Here is a 23,582-nt window from a genome sequence, read left to right on the forward strand (position 1 = left end):
TTTTCATGGGGTATATAGTAATTGCAATTACGTTATGATAGTTAATTTCATAAAAAACAACAACACTTAGATACAAATCAATTATACAAACTAAACATTTGTTTTTATTTCCGCATAGATAAGGGGGAGTGTCTGCGACTAGACTACACTACGTCTACGTCGTACCAGTCAACTTGTGAAAAGATTAGATCTAGAGATAGATTCAAGTGAGATACCTAGTTCTGTATATCTAGATGTAGATCTCTTTCTAAAATAGTACCCTAGTCTAGCCCTAGGCCCTAGTAGATCTAGTAGTAGTAGACTAGATCTATTTTATTTTTATCTAATCTACTCAACGAACTCATTGAATACTCAATCTATAATAATTATACTAGAATTCTAGTAAAACTGTTCTTTTGTAAATTAATAGATCTAATACTGAGATCTAAATCTTGACTTAAAGGGAAACTCCGATTGTTTTTCAAATTTGAGTTATTGACATATTTAAATTCTGCGTAAAAAGTTGTAATAGTAAACATTTTACCATTTTTTATTTAAATGCTTAGAAACATTTATAGTTAATAAATTAGTCAGTAAATTCTTGACATCTCAAAAAAAACAGGGTTCTATGAGATTTTGTTTTAAGCTAGTTCATACGTCACTTCCATCAACAATACTGAAAGAGAAACTAGATTTGACCGATCGTATCACTTCATTCTTACAGTAGCTGTTAGGGTAGGCTGTTAAGCTTAGTGACGGCCTAGTCCAGAGCTATGATACAGTTATATATATGTATAGATAGATCTAAAAGCATTAGGATAATCAACTTGACAAAAAGCGTAACATTTTCATCTAAGCCTCTCTCTGTCCCAAGAAGTAAATAGATCATGTGTCTGACTGATTCGAACAAACTGGTCAGTGTAAGGCTAGTCGAGACTACGTGTTGTCGGTCATGACAAAACAACCAAGCGATAGTGTTTGTTGTGTGTTGAGTGGTCTGGCGAGAAAATACAGACTGCCGTGGTTAGTCAAGCATGTAAATCTAATTTTAATATGCATCTTTTTTCTTTGCTTACAAGATCCTAGATCTAACTGCATAGACCAAGATATATTTCTTTTACGAGAATGTAAACTTTGCTGTATGGTCTCTTGTTATACAATAAGTCAATATATTAAAACACATTTGTGACGTCACATAGAAACCCGGTGAAAGTCTGACTTTTTTGGATGCGCAGGAAAATTACGTCGGAAAAACATCAATTACTAAGTTATTATTGTAAAGAAAAAAAAAAAAGAATCATATATTCATTATCTGTAAATCAAAACACATATTATATCAAAAATTGTCAAAACCATCTGAGTTTCCCTTTAATTATTTATAAGAATAAAAAAAAATAATAATACAAAAGAAACGAATGTTTCACAATAACAATGCAAATCAATTGTAAATGTAGATCTATGTCTATAGATCTAGTATTAAGTATGTGACATTTCAAAAAAGATATATATAAATTATTATTATCCATCAAATCATTATAATTAGAGATCTATAATCATGTGATTAACTTTAAGTTTTAACTTAAGACTTGACTTAATTAATAAGTCACCTAAAGTTAAGAATGATTGATTAGAATATTTAGAAAGAATTGTGTAAATGCATTGCCAAGGCCAAGTGCATTGCCAAATCAGCTATTTCAAAGTATTTCTTTTTCTGTCACTGCCAGACCATCATTGTGTGTCCTCCACAAAATGCAAGTTAGTAATTTTCCTTCCTCCAATGCTTACAGAACCTTTCTAGCCCTTCAGAGCATCTTCCATTATCCTTTCAAGGAAGATGTTGAAAAGAGTTGGTGAGAGTAGTCAGCCTTGTCTCACCCCAACTGTGGTTTTAAACCAGTCTCCAATGTTGTTGTTGAAGTACACTTGCACTAGTGGCTTGCTTATAGAGGTTTTGGGTAACTTTTATCATGTTTTATTTACATTGTATTTTCCCATTGTTGCACTGAGTGCCCCATGCCATACTCTGTTGAAAGCATTCATGAAGTCTATGAAGACATGGAAAAAGTTTTGTTGGTGTTGGAGGTATTTCTTGCAGAGTATCCTTAGGTTTAGGATTTGTTTTGTTGTGCTGCGACCTTATCTAAAACCTGCTTGTTCTTCTGATATTCAGCTATTGGTTTTTGTCGGTTTTGTATAATTTTTAATAGGACTTTGCTGGGATGGCTCATGGTCCAGTAGTTTTGGTGAGTTGCAAATTGTCTTTCATTGGAAGAGTGATGATGAGTGATTGAGTCCATTTGGGCTATTTTCCTGATTACTAAATCTTGCTCCAAATCTTTAAAAGTGCGCTATTATGGTTTCTTCTCCATCCTTTAGAATTCACCAGAAATGTTGTCCACTCCTGCTGATTTTCCCTTTTTCAGTGCTACTTTCGAGAGGAGAATTGGATATTCCTCGATGTTGGTCACTGCTGGGATTTTAATAACTCAGAATATCCTGAGATTTCAAAGTTGTATAACTCTGAACAGTACTCAGTCCATCTACTTATCACATTTTTTTCCTCAGTTATCTTTTTTTTTTTTGTCTCGTATTGTGGTAGTTTTTCTATGCTTTGAGGTTGTGAGGTCCTTAACCAGTTGGTATGCTTTTTTTACTGTCATTTCTTTCATTTCCCACTTAATCTGTATATTGACACTTTTGTATTCATGGGCATATTTTCGGTCAGACAACATTTTTCCCTTTAAGCTCATGATGCTTGTCACAGAGTTGTTGTATAAACGCTGTTACCCTGGATTTTTTTTGGTGAGTATAGCTTCCCTAGTACCTCAAGTGCAGTATCTGTGATTGCTGTGTTCAGCTTATTGACTTGTGTGTCGATATCCTGGTCATTTGATTCCAAGATATTGAGGGCTGTAAAGCATCTTCCTACTTGTACCTCAAATGTGGTAGCGACATGGGGGTCTTTTAGGTTGTCCAGGTCAACTTTTATCCTGGGAGGTCCTTGATTAGTTACCTTTTTTAAGGTGTAGTTTGAAGGTCATCATAACAATGTCATGGTCATTTCCAATATCAGCTCTAGGAAAACTTCATGTTTTGGCCATATGGATGCTTGTAAACACTACTGCACCATGATAAAGATGATCAGGACGGAACTGTGCCATGTGGTTATGTGCAACTTTTTGTGGCATCCTAATGTGTTAGTCAGCAAGAGTTTGTATTTTGAAAATTCTAGTAGTTTCAGACCTTGTTCATAAGTTGTGAGGTCACTGTATCCTCCACATATGCCTTTCCAGATTTGGTAGGAGTCACTTCCCACCTTGGCGTTCCAGTCTCCTTGTACAACAGGGATGTCCTTTTTGGAGATTTTGTTCACCACTTCTTGTAATTTTTCATAAAACTCTTCTACTGACTCGAGTCATCATAGGTTAATGTAGGAGCCTAGACTTGTATGATTGTGATGTTGAAGGATGATGCCTTTAACTGTATAGAAATGAGTCGCCTTGATACTGGGTAGCAGTTGCAACACAGCTGATGCAATTCCTGTGCACTAGAAACCCAACTCCTTGTTTGTGAGTATCTTGCAATCCACTGTAGTGCAGTTTATGGCCCTGTTCGGTTGTCATTTTGCCAATGATTTTCCTGTGCATTTCAGAGAGTCCAATGATGTTGAAATGGAGTCTGTTCAGCTCGTGTGTGAGCTCTTCAACTTTTCCCTCCTCTTAATGATCTCACATTCCATGTTCCAATTATGAATTTATTTCAAACATTTTTACAAATCTTATATCAACTCAACTATGTCTGTCTGTCTGGTAAAAAGTTTGTACACAATATTTCTTCCACACCCAATCTTGGATCAGGCTGAATTTTTGTACAATTATTTCTTTTATCTGACAACACAAGAATCAATTTTAAAAAATATACTAATAAATTAGTTAATTAACTGTTGGTAATTAATTATTTTGTTTGGTATCTTGAACAAGGGAAAGAAATTGTATTGACTGAAGTGGTGGTATAAGCTGAATTAGTCTGAGGCTTAATGAAGACAAACATGAGATAGAAACAATAGATAAATATACAATCTTCCATGTTCATATGCTCTTTGCTAGCCGAGTGGTTACTATGTTGGCTTGAGAACCCAGAGAAGGCATAAGCCCACAAGTTTGAATTTAGGTCATTCACTTTTTTTTCTATTAAATACATTTAAAAATTGATCACCCAGATACCCCATTCTTTCTCCCCCACCCCCTTCCAACTGGTCCAGACAAGTGATAGGATCATAATTTATTGAGAAAGCTAAAAGCATGAAATTGCGCTAAGCAAAAACTATTGGTAAAAATATTTCTAATCGCACAGATTTATTATTGTTAGTCTAGATCTATTACAAATTTAATTACATGACTGATCTGAAGTAATCGATACGCTTAATATAAGCTTAGTTTTTTATAAAAGTATTTTTTGCATTGTGCTTGCTTAAAGTAAGGTAATATTTTTCTTGTTTAAATGCTTTCTTGGTTACTTACAGACTTTGTTTATTCATATAGCTGAAGTTTTTGAAGAGCTCAAGAAAGAAGACTCAATTAGTACTTTGGTATCTTGAATATATAATATAGACTACAAGAAAAAAAATGGTAAGTATGTTGTAGAACATCTATTGACACAAGTATGAAATTTTAGAAATAACAATGATTAATATTATTTTTTTTGTTGGTTAGAGTTATTTAAACAATAATGTATTATATTGTAAATTTGATAGTTTTTTATTCAAAGTTACTATAACTTTTACTGTCTCTTCTTCCATCTCATAGTTCTATTACCTCTTTAAAGATGACACTTCTTTCCTGAAGATATTTTTATCTAGCATTAAGTTATGGGCTGTGAAAAAACAGTGTGATTTATTATTCAGTATAGTATGTTTTGTGGGCTGTGATGTGTAACCGTATATACAAAGGGACTCCAGGGTGTCACAGTGGGCTTTAGCTTTCCGGCACTGGCTTTGTGAAATGTGGCTGTCGCTATGGGATATAACATTAGGTTTTACATTCAACTATGAGCATTAACATTCAACAGTGGTTTAAGGTATTTAATAGTGGGCTGTAGCATTTCTTCCTTCACTACAATGCTAGTAATGAGTGGATACTTTATATTTAAAATTTTCTTATTCCAGTCATCTAATGTAAGTGTTTGTGAGATGTCACAGGAAGTTATTGACCTTCTAAAGAAATTTAAACTCAGGAAAGAAAAGAATATTGCTGCCATTGTTTGTAAGTGAATGTTCATTTTTTGTATGATACTTGTCTGATTTGTAAAACATTCCCTTGTTCTTTTTAATTTATATATTTTTTTTTCAATGTTTTCAGTAAAAATTGACAGAGCATCACTGAAAATTGTTCTTGATGAAGAGTATAATGTAAGTAATTTTATTTTCTTTAGCTTATATCAAATTAAGAATTTAAATTTATAATGTCTATAAAGTTATGTGTTAAAAGTATATAGAGATCTAGGTGAAAAGGTTCTTGTAGTGGTCTACAGTTAGTCTCCCCTGCTTTTATCAATTTGTATTGTTTGTCTCCCTTGCTTGTATCAACTTACTTTATTTTTTTTTTTTTTAACTCTTTGCATTTTGGATAATAGGCTTAATCCAGAAGTATCATTAATTATTTTTATTGGGATATAAGTTATTATTTATAAATATTTTTATTTTTTTATACAAATCCTCATATAGGACATATCAGTGTCAGACCTACAAGAGGAATTACCTTCCCAGCAGCCTCGATATGTATGTCTAAGTTATGTACAGAATCACAGCGATGGAAGAGTTTCTTATCCTCTCATATTTGTTTTCATTTCTCCACCTGGTGAGTTGTACAGGCCTAATTAGCTTGTGAGTGACAATGACTTGCATAATAAATTATACAAAATATGATGCTAATTAATTCTATTTCCTTAGAGGATTTTATTAAACTTTATAATGGTGAAAACAAAATTTAAATCATGATTATTACATGATACATTATTAAATTTTGTTTTGACAAAAAAATTAAATGCAATCTAGTTGTGATTCTTTCTATTTATATATTTATACCAGTAACAAGAAATTTTTTTTTTACAAACATTTAATTTTGAAAATTTCCTAAATAAAAGTAAAAATATCCTACATGGTAATTTAATCCAAAAATTAAGTTGAATTTCTTTTTCACATTTTTTTGTGCTTAGGACTGGAAATCATCTTTATACTTTCCTATTTACCTTTGTATTAATAGATATAGATACAGTTTGAAGATATTTACACAAGACTTGAACATTATGATACTCAGTTCATCCTCCCTTTTATGCATCTATGTGAAAAAATAAAAACCAAGAAACATTTTTTTGTCATCCCCAGCCCTTCTTCCTCTTCTTTATTATCCCTAGATACAAATGTGAATGTTGGTGCTAAAACAATGGATGATATATATATGTTACATTATGTATGTAACAAGTATTCTTTTTTTAGATTCATATGCCAGTTTCTTTGTTTTGTCATTGGCAGTCACTCAAATTCTGATCTCCTTGTCTGCTATTTAGGTGTCAGTCCAGAGCTACAGATGATGTATGCAGGCTCCAAGACCAAAGCAGTTAAAGATGGAGATTTTACTAAGGTTGATTTTTTTTTGTTAAAATTACAATAGTCTAACTAAAGCTATCTATTCCGTTTTTTTTTTTGTTTTTTTTTTCAGAGTGGTTACATGAAGTTCAGATAATTGAAACTAAAATAAATCCAAAAACTACTTAATTTGATTAAATTTTCATGTTTTTCTGCTCTAAATTTATTGAAGAAAAAAAGTGTTCAAAATCAGCTAAGCTCAGCCTCTGATAGATGAATAAAACAAAATATTTCCAAGCACTAAATTGGTTTTTCCCCAACCTAAAACAAGCCAGCTGATTGGTGACATTGACCATTCCTTCAAAATGCTGCTATTGATCAATATTCAGCGTCACATTATTGGTGAATATGGTATATTACTGGGTATCCAGTAGCCTAGTGGAAGGGAAAATGAATACTTCACCGACATGTTTCTCATTCCCCCCCCCCCCCCCAACTCTGCTCTCTTTCTATCTCTCTTTTTCTCTCTTGTAGTCCCATTATTGTGTTGCAATCACTATCACTTGCTTGCTGTAGGCATGTTGTTACTCCATATCTTATCTTATCTTTCAAAATACAGATGTTTTTTTCAGAAAAGAAGATGATTACATTATACACATGTCCCTAGGTCAATATCGTCATGCTTGTTAATCAGTGACTTAAACACTGCCAAGTCATTGGTTTTCCTGGCTGACTTAAGCAGCCTATTCTAGGCTCTAATAGCACTAGGGAAGGAGTACAAATTTGTCCTAGCCAAAAGTTCTAAAAAGAATGGTATTCTCCAAGTCCAAGTCCTATTTTTTTAAAGCAAAATACAATTACAATGGAAATAAAAATGCCTGCAGAGTCTACAAAAAAAAATGCCTGCCCAGTAAAGCTGTTTCAGAGAAATACTCTGGTAGACACATAGGATTCAGCCCCTGTCGCTTAAGCATTGTGCCTTAGTGGAAACATCTAGTAGTGGAACTAGATAGGATAAGAATGGAAGCGAAAAAGGCCCTGCAGGGCACCTTGAATGAGCTTTTTGTTTTTTTTATCTTACTCAGGGTGGGGATGGAACAAATAGCCAGCAACCCAGTCCAAAAAGTCTGCCACACCTTTCCACAAAAGGGGCCGGTGTGTTGTGTATACAGTACGGCCCCCTTACTCTGTCAATGGCGTTACTGCTAGGGGCCCTCTGACAGGACTTGGAGTGAAGAGCCTATTTATTGGATAAAAGCCTTTCTAATGATCAATGGGAAAATGGCCCCTTCAGCGCCGATTCCCTACTGGACTTTATGGAAGGTAGACACTTTTTAAAAAGTTGTTCAACAGTAGGACTTCACTCTTATCTAAAACAACTTTTAGATTTATCTATTTATTCAGTTATTTCCCTTGTTCAAGTGTCATTCAAACTGAATTGAAATGAAAGTCATTCTGTATTCCCTGGCACTTCAAGATTCATTGTTATAACGTAATTTAAAATAACATTTCAATTGGACTCTCTACCTAATTTATTTGATTTATTGTTTAATAGAATTACAAGTAAAATTTGTATTTTTCAATTACAAGTACAACTGCAGTCATTGACATATAAAAGTAAAGTAAAGTTCCCCTTTCAGATCTTGTGGTCTATAGGGCAGATGATGTAAAGGTCATCTATTTTTTTGTGAATTAATGGTTACCATTAGAGCTGGGTGGACTCAGAGGCACCCAAAGATCCCGAAATAAAAAATCCCAAGTCTTCACCAGGATTCGAACCAGGATTCTTTAACATATGGTTTAAAAAAATGGTCTAACTAATCTGTTGCTAAAGAAGAATTATTTATAACTGATCACTAACCTACATAAAACAGATCAGAATGTATTTGAAATATTTTTTACATTGAGTAAATATGTTCTGGCAGCTTTGACAGCATTTACTTCAGAGTCCCAGTTTGACTAACAGGTTAGTAAATTACCATTACTTTTGTACTAATTAAGATCAAATAATTCTGTAATAAAACAGTTATTTCAGAGCGCATGTATTGTAACATAAAAGTATTAAATTTATAGAAAGCAGACAAATATTCTTTTTATTTTATCATCTAATATCATTTTTTTATTTGGAAGGCATTTGGGCAGAGTGGTGGACAGCTTGATTCTGAACAAGGGTTTCAGATTTTATTTCAATTTTTAAAAATTACTACCTTACTATTGGGCAAAGTAAATGTAGTCTGTCACTGCGAAACATCTTTAACCCTCTTCTCATAAACAGGTGAATTTGCATAATCTTCACATGAATGGTTCAATCTCAAAAGGAGCTTTGCTTAAGTCAAACTTAAACTCATCTTTTTAATAGATATTTAGCTAAATGAGAATGACTAAGCTAATTGTCCTTGAGTTAAAGCTTTGCAATGTTTCAGAGTAAGTTCCCTTTCAGTTCTTAGGATCCGTGAGACAAATGATGTAAAGCTCATGTTTCTATGGTCATCATGTGATGAGGGTGTCAGGTGACCAACATACTGACCAAAAGCATTTACTTTCATTAATTAATGTCTGGTCCCCATTTAATTGGTTGGACTCAGGGTCATTCTAAAAATCCTGAGACTAAATCTCAGTGTTAACCAGAATTCAAACTCATTACCCTCAGTTCAGAAGCCAAGTGTTTTCCCACTAAGCCACCATGTTTAAAAAAAAGTATTATATATACATATATGTATGTTAATATGTTATATAGAGATATGTAGTACATGTTAATAACACACAGTTGATGTCTTTCTTGTTTTAAAGGGAAGAAGACTCTTCCAGCTATAGCTGGTGATACATCATTCACAATAATAAAGTTAATAACACTACTGAGTGGTTTCAAGAAACCAAGGCACAAGGAAGGAAGATCTCTTAGAGAGCTAAATGTATGTTACGTTACACTTACGCCTCTTCGGACATTTTGAATAGTAATGTATTTTTATTAATATACTAATGACTCCATATAGTCTTCGTCGTATCATAGATTATCATAAATGACTTTTTTCTTTGCGCAGAACATTGATAGTTTATCATATATCAGTAATTGTTGTGAGACAATAAAATGTTGAAGCTTCAATGCCTTTGTGAAGCATGTTTATGTTAATGAACATTCTGTGGCTTTTATTTTTTGTCAATAATAAATTACTACAATAGTAAATTCTTGATTCTGTAAGAATCTGTTTTTTAAAGTATAAAAAAAAAAGAGAATGTTTTATATTTTAAAAAAAAACAGCAAATTAAAATATTTTTTTTTACTAAACATAAAAAAAAAATTCAAATAAAAAACTTTATATATAAGAAATAATTTTGTAAAATACCTTTTACTTTTACAGCTATTCTGCAGTCATGTTTGTAATAGTTTGCATTTAGTCATTTGTGATGAGCTTAATTGAAAATAATTGTTTCGTCACTTTTGTTTGGTCATGTATTTTAAAGAATGTATATTAAGATTGATTAAAATAAAAAGCATGCTTGAAAGCCATAGGACTCGGTGTTGTTGTTTTATTTGTTGTTGCTGTTTATTACATTTATGTAAATTTATTAATTTTTCAGTCATAATCATTGTTATTGTATTCAATCTTACCATAGTAGTTTAACATCATTTCATTTACTCTATACCAGGGGTTCTCAACCTGATGGTCGCAACCCCCTTGGGGGTCAATTGACAATTTTTCATGGGTTGGCTTAGACCATCAAAAATATGGATTGTTATTGTCTACTCTTCTATTGCTGTTTGTGTGTGTTTGGGGGGGGGGGGGTTGCGGCAGAGTGGTGGATTGTGAAAAGGGTCGCCAAGCTTAAAAGGTTGAGAACCGCTGCACTATACTTTCCCCTCCCTCCAGTTCCAGTGCTTCAAATACATTGAGGTTTGGAGGACAAAAAGTTGTTTTTTTTTTTTTCCTTTCTGCGTATTCCATAAGAGAATCTTTTTTTTTTTATCTAAACTTTTCTGTTTCCTTTTGGTCTCCATCTTAGTGGCGATGTTTCATCTGACTTAATTATTCAAATTAGTCTCATCTTTTTTTCATCCGTCTTTTTATTTTTAAAACATTTTCCCTGCTTTAGTTTTCTGGAGGCATCACTTTATCTTATATAATACAGACGTTACTTCAAAAAAGAAGATGATTTTTTATTTGGAAGGCATTTAAGGAGATTTGGTTCAACTTTTTAAACAGTGTCATGGTTTTCACTTCAATTACTTATACTATTTCATGAACATTGAATGCAATAAGCCTTTTCAGATGATTATTGTTTGTAATGAAGTGTTCTTACCTGGATGTTTGTAATGAAGTGTTCTTACCTGGATGCTTTGTTAGCTATGTAAATGACTGAGAAGTTTGTAGTAAAAATATTTACTTAAACAAAGATTGTACTGTTCTTGTAATTATTATTCATTATATAGTTAAACAAAAAACAAGTTGTATTTTTATTTGTTGTGACCTATTGTATTCTGAAATTATTCTACTGGGTTTTTTTTTTTATGAGTAAAGTTTCCTGATGTTCCATTAGAAGTGAAGACTATATGTCCAAGCCCAAACCTCTTGCAGGACAGCTAGGAATGTAGCAGGCAGGGTTTGAACCAAGGTCCATTGAGAAGATTGTCTGGAGTGCATACCACACGACCAGGCAGTCATACGTTCAATGCATCCTTAGTTTGACACTAACAGTTTAGTTGAATTTTGCATCATTCGATTAAATTCAATTTCATGATGTATTTCAAAATGTACAACTTTAAAACATAAGTGAATTCATTTATATTTTTTTTTGTTTTTACTTTTACTTAAGGTTCTAATTTTTAACAGGCAGTAAACAAAATTCTGGCATTTCAGAAAATATATCATAAATGAAATTAATTAGTTTTTTCTAATAGGATAAAATGAAAAATGTGGCTGCCCTTAAGTTATTAATTTCTATTATAGTGTTTTATATAGTAAAGTCGTGATAAGAATACTTGGCTTTTAATCAATTTTCTTTTAGAATTTATAAAATGTGAGCATTTTTAACAAGTTATCCTTGGCTTGCAAAGTTTGAAATATGTTTGAACCACCCCCCACAAACTACTTTTGTTTTACAAAGTTGGGGGTCACATTTTTTCTCAATTGTTTTGGATTTCTTGATTGAAAGTAAAGAGTTTTTTTTTTTGTTTTTTTTTACAGGTGATTGAACTGAGAAGTTTAGAGGATTTAACAGAAGAGACAATCTTGGACAAACTCAAACTGTTTAAATAAGTTGTCGTCACTGGTGGAATGACATTTTGATTTTCAATTCTCACAAGAAAGAAAATTTAAAAAACAAAAATCAATATAAAAAAACATTTTTTACAAATGTTTATTGAAAAATGAATCTTTTACATACTATGCAAAAGTCTCTTTAACTTTCTTCTGATTCTTGAAACTTACATTGCATATTACATGATAAAATTTAGCATTTATTTAGGAATATTTCCTCTTTAACCTGGTGAACAGGAAGTAACAATCAATTGTGTCAGTTGAATGTCAGATTGACAACTCCTCTCTCCAGATTTGTTTGATCATGTTATTATTTGAACGCACAAATGGAGTGTGGATGATACTATTTTAAAATGTATTTATTTTACTGTGTTCATTCTGCTTAGAACTGCTGGCAAGTGTTTCACTTTTGAGCTTCTGGAAAACACACCTACATGGCAAGTTTATTTTTAAAAGAAACATTCTCTGTTTAATAAGAACATTTTGTTACATTTTTTTGTTTTATTGTGAAATATTTACAACTCCTCATCATAACAATGAGATTACAAACTCAGTCCTACAACAAATAAAAAAAAGATTCAGTGCCTGTATATTTTTATTTGCATGAGCTCAGCTTCTATTATATTTTTTTGATATTTATATATTAAAGTGTAAATGATAACAATATATCAATGGATTGCTTTTCTTTTGTAATGACATAATTAGACAATAGTTTGGTTATCACTTTTCCCTTAGTTTTCTGTAACTGGAATCTCAGCATCAGTCTAGTATATTGTATCATATTAATAATAGAACATTTTCTTGTACTGATGACAGATTCTAGTCTGTAAATCACTCATCTAATAAGGTCTACAATGAGAAGTAATAGCTACTTTAGTGACTCACATGTCCATGACCTTACCATACGCTCTTGTTGCCAACCATGTCCAACTGTTCAGCAGGTGTCTTTAAAGTTACCTCAAAACTAATGAGGTAGTGGGTCAGACATAGCTACACTAGAAAGAATCTGATTTAATTATCAATGTTTTTTTAAACGTGTGTGCCACTAGCATCAACATTTCTCTAGAGCTTCTAAAATGAAGAAGTAGATGTAGAAAGTCAGGAGGTGCTAGGTTCATTACAACAGAATTGTGAGGCTTCTCTGTCTTATACCCCAGTACTTTGTTCTTTTAGATAATAATTATATAGAGTTTCACCTGACCTGTGAAGAGCATTCTGACAGAAATATTTATTAGTCGTAGGATAAACTAGGATAAAACTTTTTTAGATTAGTTTTTGATTTCTATTGTTGTGTTTGTGTTTGTAATGTTATTACAGCGCCTTGAGCCTACATTTTGTTTGTTAACAGCGCTTTATAAATAAAATTATTATTATTAAATTATTATTAAACTAAATTTTTCTTAAATGAAGGATGAAGCGATGGCCATGGTCAATGCTGTGTATTCATTTGGCAGTAAAAGAACTGTGACCTAAATATATAGTAACATTCTGTCCAACAGGCTCTTTAAATAAAATGCTAATTGGTTGATAACTTACTCCAAAAACTTGCAAGTAATAATAATAATTTGAATGCACCACTGCCTACAAACACAAGGTAGGCTCGAGCGCTTCGATAATGACCTAACATATTGCAAAAATAATACAAAATGTAGGTTGTATGTTTTTCTTGAAAGTAGTTCTGTGAGGTTGTCATTACCGGAAGTGGTAATGGATATAAGCACTCCACTACCTATAGATTGCATTCTAATGGCATGTGTCTCAAATAACCTCTGACAACCAGTTCAATTCCAGGCCTTCACAGCCAGGTGGAACTATTACTGACAGAAGGGGCAAAGGTGAGTAACTGGTACATAAACCATAAGGCTTCAGACAGGAGAGCCTCGTTAATTATTGCTGGCTACCCAACTAGGAGAAGGAAAACTCGAAATTCAAACCTCAGCTGCCTTGCAGTTATACCCAAACATGGTAAAGGCTTCAAGAGTTAACCCTGAGGAAAAATCAGCAGCCCTTATGCAGTTTGCAGCACACAAAGCTACACCCTGGCAGAACTTGCGGGCGGCACTGCTGATCCCAAACTGTATCAGCACTTGCCGTTCCTTGGGATAGATCAACTATGTGGAGGTGACACCATTCTGATCATAGCTAATGCCTAGGCATTCATCTCATATCTATGAGTTGATTCATATTTGTTTTGTGACTGAAGGAGGCTATAGAGCGATGCATTTAGTCTGAGCTCAATGGGGAGAGGCTTTCAAACCTTTCATTCAATCCATGTAAGTATAAGGACATAAAAGTGGCATAACTAGATGAGACGAGTTCATGGCGTGTAGTAGGCTTCTATACTGACAGCTTGTAATGCCCTACCTTCTAATTTTTGTTTCCCACATACTCCTTACTTTCCGTACCAACATACTAGTTCCTGGATACTTTCAATTACAACATAACTGCCTTTGAAGTACTGATCATTTGTGAACCAGTTCTTTCAAATGGCATGTCAACACAGAATCTATGATTACGAGTGACTAGCAAACAAAACACTTTGAACTTGGAGCAGTTGAAATCCAACATTTATTTTGGGAATAAAAATTTTTATTTTGTAGTAGAGAAATATTTGTACAAAATAAACACTGTTTAATTTCAATATGAAATAGTTAAATATAAATGAATATGGTTTGCATAAATCAAACAAAACTCAATGCATCAAGTACATTCATTTCTACAATCCCAGGCACTCTTGTCTATAGTCACATTGATAGTTTAGGGCTTTAAAAAAAAAACAACACAGAATTACTCTCAGGACTTTACATTTGAATACCACACAGAAACTTTTTTTTTTTCATTTTATGTTTTTATCCACATGTTTAAATTTGGTATAAAACTTATGACTTAGTGGCTGAGGGCTTCAAAATCCAAACTGAGAGGTCTCAGGTTGAAATCTCAGTGAAGACTGAGAGTTTGAATTTAAGGATCCCCCTAAGTCCACCCAACTCTAATGGCTACCTGACATTAGTTAAGGAAAATAAAAGCGGTTGTTCGTTATGTTGGCCACATGACACCCTTGCTGTCGGACATAGAAACAACTGACCTTTACATCATCTGCCCTATAAGGTCTGAAAAAGTACTTTACTTATATCACATTCATGGCAAACATAAAAAAACAACAACATTCATTAAATTGAAAGATAAAAAAAAAGATGCATTCACAAGCAAAATCTAATGATTAAAACTTTTAAAAGAAAAAAAAAAAAAAGACTTCTTAAAAAAATATCTTTTTCCTTAAATATTTACATTTTGTGAAAAGGAAGTTCTATGTGCATAAACAAAAAGAAAGAGTCAAACATCATAAATATATTCTGACATAAATTCAAGGTACATTAATTTAAGGAACACTTCAAAATAGTTTTCTTTTTTTTTTTTTTACATCAATGTGCAGTACTCTCGGAGGTACTTGGATCTACACTCTGAACTGATATAACTGCCCACTCTCCATTAATCATCCAGTTGCCATCTATTTTTTTCACATCTTCTGCCTGACCCGGATTCAAACCAACGACCACATCACTCTTCAGTGTACGCAAGACACATAGTGGTGCAGGCTTAAAATCTCTCAAAGCAACTGAGAAATCTGTTGTGGGGTCCCACTGAAGGTCACCAACCAGCTTCCTGTAATTTAGGTCACCTTTAAATAAAATGAAATCAGTGGAACTTAAGTCACTGTACAAATTAGGAAACAACTCTTTCATCTGATTGTAATCATTAGGCATTGTCCAGTAGTCGCTGACCCTCAAAGACCATTTTCCATCCTGCAAGTAGGATTTCCACTTCTGGCTAAATCTGCTGATGGCTAAGTGGTTCATAGCAGACATCTGTTTGAGTGTCCACATGAAGTCCCTTTCGGTTACATCTGACACAAACCAGGGCATGGCTTTGACATGGAAGCAAATCTTGGAAGCAAGGCCAGTGGATACAAGGAATTCTGCCAGGCACAAGTCAGTCACAAGTTCGAAACCAGCATTATCCAGGACTATATCCACTTGACCTAAATACAAATGTAATGATAGACAGAACTACAATTAAAAAACATGATACCACTGCATATAATTATGAGCAAGTCACATTTAAAATATAACTATAAATTAATCAAAACTAAATCAAATTTGTGATGCAACAAAACATAACTGTGCTCATATTCCACTCAATATCAAACGAAATCATCAAATGTGATACCTCACTCATAGCAGTATTTATAAGTATAATCTGTACTTTTAGTTAACTATAACAAATGAATTTTTCAATTAAAAAACCTACTGGAAATTTTAAAGAGTTTCATGCTAACTTTTGATAAAACTAGAGTTTTTTTTTGAAGAGCAACTCTCCTAAACTAACCTTAAGCCCTGACCTAAACTAATGCATTGTTCTGAGAGAGGTTTGACTTTATAAATCCATTTTAAAAACTGTTTCAGCAGTTATTACAACTGCATTCAATTTTTTTAAATTCAACACCAGCTTAAAAAAAAGTCTAAATCGTTTAATAAAACATGAAATTTAATCTGAAATCAAATCAACAGCAAAGTAATTTATACAAGTTACCAGGCTGGCCTCCAAGTCTCTCCCACGCACTACATAGAATTTGAAAGACATCCTCTGCTTGATCAATGAGTATAAATGGTTTGAGTTTCGCAAGTTGTTCAATTGGATTGTGCTCCTGATGGTTTTCATTGCCAGCAGATATAGATAAGTCACATTTGTTGCCCCAAAGAGAAAGCTGTAATAGATTGTAAAAAAAAAGTCAGTCTTAACTCAATTGTTTGTGGGAGATTTTCAAACCAATTATCTGCTCCTTGTTTACAAATTTGATTTTGCAGTACAAAAAAAAGTGCACAAATTTAATTCATGGTTTTGGGCAATATTGCTGTTCTCTGTACACCGGTTATAACAATAACTGAAATAGAAAAAATAATTATTTCCACTTTGTTTTCCAGGCATTTTGTGTAAGCATGTGTGTTTCCAAAGTTTTTAAAGAAATCCCTGTATTTTGAAGAAGTTTTTGGTCTTAACTACTTTCCCTTTGCTAGAAGTGAAAGAGGCATCAGATGCTAGTTGCAACAGGAACATGCATTTATAAAGGTGAGGTTAGCCAATGGTCTGTACCCTGTCTTTCATAAAGCTCACCAAAAATATTGGAAGTGTAAAATAGCAGACTGTGCCCTAAACATAATCTAAGGAATTTCCCATCTTACACCCAGACCCGTTCACTCAGCAGTTCAGATGGATTTTCATTCATATATGAAAAGTATTAGAACTTTAAAGCATTTCATGGAAAGAAGGAGCTTATATCCACTTCCACCCTGGCATTGACACCTTTAAAGTCCAAAGAAGCCCATCTCTCTACTTGTCCATACATGTACAGCAAAAAGCCTTAAGCTCAGCATCAAAAAGCTGGCCAGATGAATAAGAATCTTCTCATACAATAGGAAAGCATTCCCTCACAAAATTATAATATTTGTTGATTGTAGTTCCTATGAAGTCACCAAAACTAGATTTCAGGTTCTGATTCAACCTTTGATTGTAACGAGTCAAAAAGTGCCAATACTTAAAGGAAGATGCCTATAGAAAAGGTTTAATAGTGCCCAGTGTTATCATTGGAAAAATATATTATTTGCAATAAATTATATGAAACACCTACCTGCAAGAAATCTAAAAAGTAGTTTTTGGTCATCGAACCCAAAGGTGTCAGTTCCTGCTCACTTAAAATTTCCATTAAATACATAGTCAGTGATGATATAGCCTTGTAGGAATTAGTAAACGCTGCTTGCTTTTGCTCTTCAAAGACATCCAGGTCTTTAAGGTAATTACTGTGAGGAGTACATAAACAGTGCTACATGAGTAAACAGGATGAGATAACTGGAACCAAATAAAGTCTACACAAGTACAGTGTATGTATGTCTTTGAGATAATTCCACTAACAGTTCACTCAAATTTGATCATATATTCCTAGGGAAAAAATGTTTTTTTTGTTTTACATGTTTCAGATGTTTATTCAGATTTAATGATTATCACAGTCTAGCCCAAGCCTCCAAAAGGGATGGGGGATGGCAGCAGGCAGGAATCCAAACCCAAGAAAATGGAGATGATAGTCCAGAGCTCATACCACAATACCAGGCAGCCATCCTCGCATCAACAAGCACCAAACATTAAGCACTGCAGAGCACTCTGATTGAAAATGTCACTGTGCCACATAACTAAATATTACTATAGTTTTTTACTTATAATACGAAATTTCAAAATGCATTGAAGTAAATTTAATAATAAAGTCATGTATTGCTATAATTGCTATTTTTCACATAAAACATACATTAAGTCTTCTTTATTATCAAATTCACATAATTAATATTACTTACTAACATTATTACTAAATATGTTCTGTCTACACTCAGAATATTACCTCATGAAAACAGATTCACAGACTCTGCGGTACATGTAGCACTCCATCCATAGCCAAGCACTGTCAAACCACTTTGGTTCTTCTCCCGCTTTTTCAGTTTCTTTCTTGAGCTCAGTGTTCCAGGCAAATGAATCTGATCTGCCATCCCTTAGTGGCGCTGCTGGCTTATTTGTCATGACCTCATAGCGCAGTTGAGACATAGCCCCAATAATTACTTTCAACTCTGTGAGTGAATCCTGTGAATGGACCAATAGTCCTAGAATAGGTAAGCTTTCATAAAAAAAAAAAAAAAGGAATATGAACTATTTAAGCAATGCAAGTAAATTTTCCCGAAAGACTTAGGTGTTGAGATAGTGGCTGAAGTAAATTTTCATGCTATATGTTGCTAATGATAAAGTTTTATGTGGCCAAAGAAGGAGTTACTACTTAGGTAATTAATGGCAGGTGTATAACAAAGTTGGATGCATTTGTGGATACCCTAGGTTTCTAGCACAAAACCCTTGGTAAAGTAGGCAAACATGTTTCCACATTTAATAGTTATTTATAAAGGATAAATATTTCAAAGCAGTTAAACTGAGTTTCAATAAATAGATTAAATATAAAAAAATGAAGATGTGGGAATTGGAAGTGACAAAATGTTAGCAAACTAATTTCATAACAAATAAATAGTTGTCATTGATAAACAACAAATCCTTCACACTTAATTGCATGAAATATTAGACATTTTTTAAATTTATTCCTTAGAGAGTTATGAGGCTTTGTGACTGAATATTTGGCTTCAGGACCAAGGGTCTCCAGTTTGAATGCAGTGAAAGACTCAGACATTGAACTTTTTCTTTTAGGAAGCCCCTAAGTCCAGCCAACTCTAGTTGGAACCTGACATTAGTTGGGGAAAGTAAAGATAGTTGACCAAACAAAAATATTACCTCTCCAGGATAATTTTTGATAATTTTGTCCCGATTTCGAGTTAAGTTATCAACAATTCTTGATATTATGACTGGAATACGATCTTTCATGGTTGGGTAAGCAAATGAACTGAAAAGGTTACAAAGTGATTTAATTTTCAGCGTTTACAAAATTCATGTTATATTTTGTTCAAATTATTATTATTTTTTTTTTAATAAAACACAACTGTCATATATTATTATTTTTAATACTATCTTACGCAAACGTAGCTTTTTTTTCTAAATCTTAGCTAGTGATGACAAAAGTACCAGCCAGAGCACCAAATGTCATGCTGTGTACGAATTTAAAACTACTTACCAAGCATGCTACTACTTTTTGCTTCTTTTCTTTTACTTTAATCAACATGTAGACCAAGATTTGTAAGGAATACATTATCACCTTTTCTGCTCAACTCACTCACTGCCTATGCCCCCTTCCTCACAGCATGCAAATTATGAGGGGACTATGTGTGTATGTAAATATTTTTTTAAGTCATAGAAATTAGTGACACTTTTCATAATTTTCAGTTTTCTGCTTTTTAAAAAGTTTTCTTCCAAGTCTTTCCAATTCTTATCGTATCATCTCTGCCTATGGTTCCTTCTGGGGCATAGGCAACCAACCAGCTTCCTCCAACCGTCTCGATTCTGGTGAATCTCTCCAACTGTCCCCATGTCTTGCCCATCTGCTTCCGAATCGCTGCGCCATGTATTCCTGGGCCCTCCCCTCTTCCTCTTTCCTTGGGGGTTTCTTGTTAGGGCTTGCCTTGTTATGTTGGACGCAGGCTTGTGAAGGTTGTGACCTAACCATCTCCAGCATCTCTGAAGGATATTTCAAGTACAGATGGTGGTGGTGGTCTTGGAAGAGATAATAGCCTTCTGCCTGTCAGCTTCCAGATGACTCTGGCTTTCAATAATTAGATACTTACAACTTACAAAAACTAAAAGTACTGTCACTGAACAGTGAACTAGATTTAGACCTGGAATTCTAAATTATTATCATAGTCTAGATCTCTAATTTTTTTAAAGATGATAGACTATATCTAGACTATGATTATGATAGAAAGATACTGACAGATCATATCATTCATATTAGTAGTCTAATAATTAGATCTAGCAGACTACTGATCAAGAATTAATCTAGCATTCTAGAATATTCTAGGTCAAGAATAATCTATATAGACCAAGATGATAGTTGATAAATCTATATATAATATATAGGTCTAGACTCGAGTCCTAGAGTCAGTCCCAGTAGCTGAGTAGACTGAGTAGAGTCGACTATGACTAGATCTAGTGTCACTACTGACACTTATCTTATCTTATATAATACAGACGTTACTTCAAAAAAGAAGATGATTACGTCCTACGCGTCATGCAATTAGTCATGCATATTAACCAATGACTTAAATTCTGCCAAGTCACTGGTTTTCCTGGCTAGCTCAGGCAGCCCATTCCATGCTCTAATAGCACTAGGGAAGAAAGAGTATTTGTACAAATTTGTCCTAGCATATGGGACGAGGAATGTGCCTTTATCTTTGTGTCTTTCAGAGTATTTTATTAAATTTTGTTTTTGTATTTGAAGATTATGGTTCAGTGTTTTATGTATGATTGCTACTTTACTTTTGAGCCTTCTGTCCTGAAAGCTTTCTAAATTTAGTGATTTTACTAAAGGTGTTACTCTAGTCAAATGTGAATATTCGTTTGTTATGAATCTCACTGCTCTATTTTGTGTCTGTTCCAGTTTCTTAATGTTTTCTTGAGTTGAGGGGTCCCAAACGGAGGATGCATATTCTATTATTGGCCTAACCAAGGTTAAATATCATTTTAGTTTTATGTTCTTATTTGATTTATAGAAATTTCTTTTAATAAATCCTAATGCTTTGTTTGATTTTTTTTGTAGTTTCATCAATATGTGGATTCCACGACAGTTTTTCATTTATTATAACACCTACTATGTGTTTTTGCATTTTTAGTCTGTGTTACTGGTTTGCCATGAATAAGATAAGTGGAATTAATTTGTTTTAGTTTTTTTGTTACTCTTAACAACTGACATTTTTCTGGGTGGAAAGACATGCTCCAATTTGATTCCCATTTCTGTAATTCATCTAAATAATCTAGAGTAGTTTATGCTATTCGGACACCTATAGGCCCAAATTTGAAAGTTTGACTTTGACAGCGCATTATTTTACAATGGTTCGACATAGAAAAGAAAATGATGTATCAAAATCTTCTTTAGTTAAAGGAGAATAAGGATGACTATTTATATTTGTACCCCTAACCTATATTTGCTATTATATTTAAGGTCAAAGAGGCCATATGTTTTCATTTAATTCGGACAAATTTGACCCACATTATTTGATTCCGGACACCATTATTTATTTCGGATAGTCTCTATATTTAGGCCTCAATAAACTCAGATTTTAAATCTTTACTAACATTAACTAAATTTTAAGATCCCCAGGCATAACCCCTCACATTAAATCATTAAGATGTTTTGGAATTATGCATAAATACGAACACAAAAAGTAAAAATATGAACACACTTATTCTACCAAAATTAGGTCACTGGGATAGTGACTTCTACACCGACTTTTAGACTATTTTATGTTTGAATTGTTTGCATGATTAGATGTGTGTTGAATGTTTGTGTTTTTTGTTTATTAATTTAATAAATTTCTAATACAGATGTCAGATGATCTTTTGTAGTATAGTACATGTTAGGATAGCCATTCTTGCCTAACTGAATCCTCTATATTCTCTCTATATAACTCTAGATCTATCTAGTAGGTCTAGATCTAAGCATTTAACTTCATTCAATGTACCAAGCTCACTCCAAACATTTGCCCATTTATTCTCTATTAAAAAAACAACAACAAACGAACAAATATAATATAAGATCATTTTTTATTGATGTCCAAAACTGGCTGTCCGAAATAAATTTTGGTAAGAAAATCGTAATTTAATTCGGACACCCTATTAATTTTTTATTTGTATGGAATCAGACAACTTGGCTTATAAATCAAATAAATCAGCTCCAAAAACAGAATAAATATTGCCGGGCTCATTAGTATAGACTTAGACAATCAAAAAATATAGTCTTTACCCTAGGAAGAGGTAAAATCATCCGGGTAACATAGGAAAAAACAACAACCTGACTTACAAATTTGAAATTCGTTTTTCGTACATAAAAAGACAGCTAAATGGAAGGAAATTGGGTCAGAATCATTGGAAAATGGACAAGCACATTATACAGCACGCTAGTTTTATAATAAATATTAAAATAATTATTTAACGACCACAAAACAGCGAATGTCCGAATTCATGTAATGTCCGAAATAAATAAACTACTATAATTCTCTTTGTAAAATATCTGTGTCTTGTGTTGTTTTTATTGTTCTATATAGATCTAATATATTATGCAATAATATACACTTTGCACTTTTACTTTAAATATGACACTACACACTACACTACAGTCTACAGACTCTACTAGACACACTGTGACTATGATGAGACACAAGAATGACAAATTGAAGATCTAGAGACACAAGTGACAAGCAAGAAGAGACTTCAAGACTAAATCAAGTTTATCAAGAGTGTCTAGACACTCTAGTCTAGTCACTCTAGTAGACTCTAGAGTAGTCTAGAGTCTAGTAGAGTTAGAGTGTTAGAGTTAGACTAGACGTCTAGTCTAGTACGGTCTAGAGTCTAAGTTAGATTATTTTTTAACAATTTTTAATTAGTCAGATTAATTAGATTTACTTACTCAACATTTTTAGCCGATAAAGGTGGTGGCACGACTGTCACGGGACCCATTTTTCTATCAAATGTTGTTATTCAGCCTTGTTTCATTATCAGCAACACCTACTTTCGATTTTCATACTTTTACTTCCGGCTATACTACCCAAATAACCGCAATAACATAAAGAAAATTTAATGTTGACAGAAAATCTAGATTTACCTTTACAATTCATTTTAATTAGATCTACTAGCATTACCCACCGGCTAAGCCGGTGATTTGGTCCTAGGTATAGATCTATATTGTTTATTTAGCCAAGGATTCCCCTCCCTTTTTTTAAACTTATAACTTGGACCAGTCCGTTTCTTCTTCGTTCTCATTTTTATGCATACATGAGATGAACTGCGCAGTGGTTTCCAAAATCAGGGAGCTCTCCGTAGCCCGTAAATTTAGGTATATACAGTGGCGTAGCTAGCAATGTGTGGGTGGTGAGGGCCGCACGGGGCATCAAGTGGTAGGAGGCATCAAACTGGAGACAAATTTCTCCGTTAAAGTACAAATTTTAATTAAATTAAATTTTAAACTAGAAATTTTACATAAATAAAAACAAACAAATGTATTTTTTTTCGTAATTTGTTAA

The 23,582-nt window shown here is 33.2% G+C and overlaps 2 protein-coding genes across 4 annotated transcripts; one reads left to right on the top strand and one right to left on the bottom strand.

Annotated features, from left to right (window-relative positions):
• Window positions 1-47: 47 nt before the first annotated feature.
• Window positions 48-12,483, top strand: LOC106063723 (glia maturation factor beta-like). Of its 3 annotated transcripts, XM_056022210.1 has the most exons (8): window positions 48-206; window positions 4,521-4,607; window positions 5,144-5,240; window positions 5,337-5,386; window positions 5,702-5,834; window positions 6,544-6,617; window positions 8,488-8,528; window positions 9,353-9,718. In XM_056022210.1, exons 2-7 carry the CDS (start codon window positions 4,605-4,607, stop codon window positions 8,491-8,493), a joined length of 363 nt encoding a protein of 120 aa, XP_055878185.1. In that variant the 5' UTR covers window positions 48-206; window positions 4,521-4,604; the 3' UTR covers window positions 8,494-8,528; window positions 9,353-9,718. The 3 variants fall into 3 exon arrangements, with proteins under 3 accessions (XP_055878185.1, XP_055878183.1, XP_055878184.1); XM_056022208.1 differs by lacking the exons at window positions 8,488-8,528; window positions 9,353-9,718 and adding an exon at window positions 11,746-12,483; XM_056022209.1 differs by lacking the exons at window positions 8,488-8,528; window positions 9,353-9,718 and adding an exon at window positions 11,746-12,483 and having other exon boundaries at window positions 55-206; window positions 4,502-4,607.
• A 1,884-nt stretch (window positions 12,484-14,367) lies between these two features.
• LOC106063722 (damage-control phosphatase ARMT1-like) lies at window positions 14,368-23,109 on the bottom strand. Its single transcript, XM_013222163.2, has 6 exons — window positions 22,970-23,109; window positions 19,189-19,297; window positions 18,263-18,498; window positions 17,504-17,672; window positions 16,408-16,582; window positions 14,368-15,856 (listed from the first exon to the last, which is right to left on the bottom strand). Exons 1-6 carry the CDS (start codon window positions 23,017-23,019, stop codon window positions 15,240-15,242), a joined length of 1,356 nt encoding a protein of 451 aa, XP_013077617.2. The 5' UTR covers window positions 23,020-23,109; the 3' UTR covers window positions 14,368-15,239.
• Between the last annotated feature and the right edge of the window lie 473 nt (window positions 23,110-23,582).

Source organism: Biomphalaria glabrata, chromosome 3 (assembly GCF_947242115.1).
Source record: "Biomphalaria glabrata chromosome 3, xgBioGlab47.1, whole genome shotgun sequence".
In the NCBI taxonomy this organism is placed as follows: Eukaryota; Metazoa; Mollusca; class Gastropoda; family Planorbidae; genus Biomphalaria; species Biomphalaria glabrata.

Excerpts from the sequence above, each read along its gene's own strand:
- LOC106063723 (XM_056022208.1), top strand. Across the intron at positions 5,241-5,336 it reads GAATATTGCTGCCATTGTTT|TAAAAATTGACAGAGCATCA; the intron begins GTAAGTGAATGT and ends CAATGTTTTCAG. Across the intron at positions 5,387-5,701 it reads TTCTTGATGAAGAGTATAAT|GACATATCAGTGTCAGACCT; the intron begins GTAAGTAATTTT and ends ATCCTCATATAG.
- LOC106063722 (XM_013222163.2), bottom strand. The coding sequence starts at position 23,019 with ATGGGTCCCGTGACAGTCGTGCCACCACCTTTATCGGCTAAAAATGTT. Across the intron at positions 19,298-22,969 it reads TTATCGGCTAAAAATGTTGA|TTCATTTGCTTACCCAACCA; the intron begins GTAAGTAAATCT and ends TAACCTTTTCAG. Across the intron at positions 16,583-17,503 it reads ACTTTTTAGATTTCTTGCAG|CTTTCTCTTTGGGGCAACAA; the intron begins GTAGGTGTTTCA and ends AATCTATTACAG.